Source organism: Salvia hispanica, chromosome 1, assembly GCF_029641045.1.
Source record: "Salvia hispanica isolate PSC_SH4W2 chromosome 1, Shi_PSC_v1, whole genome shotgun sequence".
Lineage (NCBI taxonomy): Eukaryota > Viridiplantae > Streptophyta > Magnoliopsida > Lamiales > Lamiaceae > Salvia > Salvia hispanica.
The window spans coordinates 16,344,494-16,350,113 of NC_142692.1; the positions used below are offsets into that span (position 1 = coordinate 16,344,494).

A 5,620-nucleotide genomic window follows, 5' to 3' on the forward strand; every position below is an offset into this window, starting at 1 on the left:
TCCAATTCAGAAGGGAGACAAGTTCGCTAAATGAAATGTCCTAAATGTGAATTGGAGAATAAGGTTTTTGACCCGGCACGGGTTTTAAGAAATGTAATAGAAAGTGGGTTGAAAAAGTTAATGGCATGTGAGTCCTACTTTTATATATTAGTTTTATAATAAAATGTGAGTGATAATGAGTTAGTGGAATATGGGGTCCACTCCCAAATATTGTAAAAGTAAAAGGTGACAAATTTTTAGGGACGGACGAAAATGGAAATAAGTGACAAATTTTTCAGGGATCGAGGAAGTATATTAAATCAAATAAAATTAAGAAGATATATTGGGGATTATTAAGATGTGATCTTGAGCTAGATTTGCTAGCATGAGGCCCATATCACGCGGGATGGGATTCATCCTCCTCTTTGATGTGTGTTGGGTTGACTGGCGCTCAAGAATTGTGGGTTGGGCTATTGTGGTATTCATCGGATGATATTGGGGGCTCATCTGGCTGAAAGTCGAGGGCCCTATCATGAACCAAGCTAAACACACATAAAGACAATCTCAAACTCGTGATCCACATTAGAGATGCCCACGGTTCCGGAATCGGTTTACGGTTTTAGAAATCTTTGAACCGTAATTGAACCGCAAGGGTGTTTTCGCGGTTACGGTTTCGGTTTCGAATCAGCGGTTTTTTACGATTCCGAACCGCTAGTTTCCAGTGGTTTTTTGCAGATATGGCACAGTTTTACGGTTTTTCGATAATTTTTTGCTGTTCCAATTTGGAGTTTCCCTGAACCAGCGGTTCTGACACGATTTCGATTCTAGAATTTTGGAACCTGAACCGGCCCACAATTCCAAAAGTGATGGTTTCGCGGTTAACCACCCAAACCGTAAACATTGGGCATCTATAATCTACATCCACTAACGACTCGTTCCAACTACAGCCAGGTTGCTTCTTCCCATCGCGAACCCACATGTTATAAGCTTTTTTTCTCGTCCTATTGCTAGAATCATTAGAAGGCTCTACAGCCAAAATATTATCCCTTAACCAATGACATGTACGGTAGTACTATTATAAACCTTATAAACAATTCTTAATTATTAACAAATTATAAACTAACCATTTAAAATTCAATAGCCGAAAATAGAATTTTTTTAATATACTATTAAAAGACATGTACCTCTTAATTACCACAAAATTTTACGTTGACAGTGAAATGAATGCTTCCTAATGAAGAATAGTCGAGATCCACTAATTGAAGAAGTACCAAAATTAGTGAAATTAGAAGAAAAGCAATCCCAATTTGATTCCTTATCTCCCCTTTGCACCTCATTCCATTATTAATCTTCTCCACCGTACTAGCTTCCTCATCCCCATCCTCATCCTCATCCTCATCCTCATCCTCTCAGCCCTCGTCGACCCTTTTGAGGGCGACGGTGGGATTAGAAGAGAAAACAGAAATGGCGCCGCCATCGAAAACGCATCAGCTCCTGGAGATCAACATCATCTCGGCCCAGGATCTCGAGCTGGTGTCGAAATCCATGAAGACGTACGCCATGGCGTGGATGAACCCGAAGCGAAAGCTCACGTCGCGCGTGGACGAACTTGGCAAGAATAATCCTACGTGGAATGAGAAGTTTGTGTTTAGGGTGGAGGAGGAGTTTCTCAAGCAGGACAACTCTGCAATCATGATCGAAATCTATTCCAACAATTGGTTCCGTGACGTCCTCGTTGGCACTGTCCGCTGCCTCGTCGGAAATCTCATCCCTCAGACCGGCCGCTCTCACAATGGCCAGCCTTACATTGGCATGCGCTTTGTTGCTCTTCAGGTACATTCATTTTCGATATTTATTTCAGTTGATAATGTGTTATAAATATAATACGTAAATAAAAGACTAGAAAAATCATAAGACTAGATTATAGTATAAAGTTCAATTAATCTATATAGCCCGATTACTTTCTTGAATCACATATATTTCTCATATTCCAATAGATAATACGGACAATAAAAGACTAGAAAAATCATAAGACTACATTATAGTTTTAAAGTTCAATCAATCTATTAAGCCTTGATTATTTTCTTGAGTCGTACTTATATATTTCTCATATTCCAACAGATTATGTTATATCGATAGAATACAGAAAATGAAAGACTAGAAATCATAAAACTACATTATACATCCAACTCTTTATATAATTTTCTGAATCACACATAATTTTCATATTCCAACAGATACGTCGCCCATCAGGGCGGCCACAGGGTATCCTGAACATTGGAGTGGCGTTACTGGATAGCTCAATGAGAAGCATGCCGTTATACACGCAACCTGCCATGTCGGCCGTGGGCTACCAAGACCTGATGGAGGATCCGGAGTTGCTTGAAGATTATTCCGATGATGGGGTTACACTGCGCAGGACAAGAAGCGAACGCAGCGAGATGACAGGGTTCGGCAATTTCTCTCCCGGTAGCTCCATCATCATAGTGAAGCCCAAAATCGAAACTAAAGAGGCCTCGATTTTGAGCATCACAGAGTGCATGGTTCCCGTTGAGAGCGTACGCAAGGTCGGCAAGGCCAGCTCCGTCATCTGTGGCGCAGAGCTCAGAGACGACAGGCGAAGACCCGTCTCCACCAAAACCAAGGCCAGCTCAGTCGTCAGCTATTCCGTCAAGAGCTTAAAAAAAGCCGAATCTATTTCAACGAAATATAATTCAACGAAACACGTCGACGTCAAACAGCTAGCGAAAATGTACGACGCCAACGACGCGATCGCGCACCTTCCCGCCAACGAAAAACCTAAAGACGACATTGGTAAAGCAGTTGAGGATCCCATCGAGCCACAAGAGCAACAGATGTTCGTCAGTATCAACAAGGGCAACGGGGAGTGGTCGGACTCGGAGGTGGGGCCGTCGCCGTCGGAGGTGGCGGCGGTGATGGCGGAGAGGCGGTATCCGCTGCAGGACGACAAGGAGAGCTCGGTTTTGGACGGGTGGAGCATGGACGAGAGCGTGGAAGGGCTCCGGTCGAAGCTCGAGAGGTGGCGGATGGAGCTGCCGCCGTTGTACGACAACGCCGGCGCGGATTACTCGTCAAGTAGCTACAAGTCGTCGGCGACGCGGTCTAAGGGGGATAAAGATAAAGACGGGATGTTTACGTGCTTTGGGAATGTTTTTGGATATGAGTGCCAATGCGTGTGCGGCAAGCCTCCGGGAGAGAATAACCGGGGCCTGACGTCGCCGGAATCGTCGCCGGATAAATCATCCATCTATTGAAGGAGCGTGAGAAGTTTATGTGAGCTAGATGGAACGATGAGATAGTTTTGATCTAGTGTTCAATCTACTGCAAATAATGGTGTTGTTTTTTATTGTTTCTTTTTTTTTTCAATTCTATGTTGTTTTTGTTTCCTTTTGTATTTTGGCATTTGAAATTTTGGTTTTGAATGGTGGTGAATGATTTGATTCGGATATTTTTGAAGCAGATGTTTTATGTTATGTCCAATTTTATATTTTTCTTCGATGTGTGTTTTACCTTGAACAGTTAATGTAATTACGTCTCAAAGATGATAGAGACACAAGTCAATCAGATGTGACATCTGTGCAAATTCAACAAGAGTTGGAGCAAAAATAAAGAGCACTGGAATGCTCTTTATCTTAGGTGCCACTACAAAAAAAACTCAAATTAGTGACGGAATTAGTGACAGCAGCGGAAATTTCAAGAAGTAGTAACGGATAAGTGACTGAAAAGCTTCAATCACTAATTGGTGAAAGAATCGTTCGTCACTAATCCGAATTACCATGGCATTTCCGTCATTGTAACTTTAGTGACGGATTTTTCTGTCACTAATAATTTTTACTGACTAGCTTTGTATTTACGGATCTGTTGATACTTAACCTATCACTAAATCTGTTAAGTGCCTAAATTTCACGGATTAGTGCTATCACTAAATTGCAGAGTTTTTTTAGTGTGGTGCATACATGACCATTCCAAGATACCCAAAATTCAAGTCACTAAAATTATTGATAAAAAGGAAAATCGAAAGGGAAAGAAGAAGCATGATTAGGTAGCAATCGCCTATCAACCACCAATTCCATTCCCTCTGAATAAGAAGTCAAAGTGGTTGAATTTTGGCCAAGTCACAAAGTTCCTCGATGTTTTCGTCTTAAAACTATTAAATCTTGTTTCACATTAACTTGGTAATGATCCTATCTCATCTATATAAGGATAGATAATCCTCCCTCTTGTAAAGCCTTTTAAGGGGTGAGTGGTCCATTTCTAATAGTTCGCATTAATATTATCTTAGTACTAGCAACTCCCTAACAAATTCTCTAATATGCAAAACTTCTTAAAAAGGTTGTCACCAAAAAGAAACATGGAAATGTATATGAGGAAGTCTATTTGACACCATATTGTAGTTGCATATGTAAATACATGATTAATGTGATACTACGAATAATGAATTTAATGCATCTATCTTTCTCTGAGCAGTTGAACATAGGTCCACTAAAGCCAACTACTATCAAGTTGCAAATGGTGGATAGGACAGTTGGACGCCATGCAAGGGATGGTTGAACAGCAAGAACTCACGCCCGCTCCAATAAGTTTTCATTGGACAAATTTGGGCACGCTTTAACTCATTTTGAATCTGAAGTTTATTTAGTCTTTAATTATGTAATTTTAAGTAATTTAAATTATGTCAGTTTGAATATTTGATTAATGTGATTTTCAAATTCTAATTAAGTAGTTTTCGGTTTTAGTTACTAACCAGTATCACTCCCGTATATAGCAAGACCCATTTTATTTTTCTCAAAATATGAAATATTTATTTGATATAAGAAATCATATCATTAGGGATGTGATTAATTGCTAACACACTCTTTAATTGCTAACTACAATTAATATAAGACCATAGAAGTTTGGAGAATTAATGGCCTATAAATTGTCATGTGTAATATTATTTTTCTATTTTTTAATATTAAAAAGATAAGAATAACTATCAAATTTAGTGTTGAGGAGCATTCTTTCAATATAAGTGGTGTTCGGTTTCCAAGATAAAATAATACCAAGATACAATCTAGGATTGAGTTGTTAGATTATTTTAGTCATAGGGGGGTTAGCTATGACTAATTATCCCATGATTATCCATCTAAGACTGAGTTGTGGGGTTGAATCTCATGAACCAAACACACTACAAATTTAATCCTGGATACAATCTTGCAAATCGTATAGTGTATTAAATATGTCAACATTCATGAAAATGTAAATACAATTTTATATTGATATTATCCATATATTATATTGACATATTTTGCAAGTTGTATTGATGTTTGATACTCGTGGCATAATGACGATCGCATTCAATTAAAAATGCGAAACAGCCGATTGAAATGTATAAAGAATCATAAACTCAATTCTTAAATATTCATCACATTCAACGAAAGATGTGAAACCGGCGGTTGAAATGTACTCCATCGCCATAGTTGAGTCATTTTACTATTTCGGGAAGTTTCTTCATAGTTGAGTCATTTCCATATTTGGAAACTTTTTTCTCTTTCTTACTTTACTCTCTCTTACTTTATTCTCTCTACTTTATTCATTTTATACTTTATTCTCTCTACGTTTTCATCTCTCTTACTTTTTT

The 5,620-nt window shown here is 38.8% G+C and overlaps 1 protein-coding gene across 1 annotated transcript; it reads left to right on the plus strand.

Moving 5' to 3' along the window:
• Nucleotides 1-1,309: 1,309 nt before the first annotated feature.
• Nucleotides 1,310-3,459, plus strand: LOC125185390 (uncharacterized). Its single transcript, XM_048081914.2, has 2 exons — nucleotides 1,310-1,812; nucleotides 2,217-3,459. The coding sequence occupies exons 1-2, from the start codon at nucleotides 1,444-1,446 to the stop codon at nucleotides 3,252-3,254; spliced, it is 1,407 nt and encodes a 468-aa protein (XP_047937871.1). The 5' UTR covers nucleotides 1,310-1,443; the 3' UTR covers nucleotides 3,255-3,459.
• Nucleotides 3,460-5,620: the final 2,161 nt, after the last annotated feature.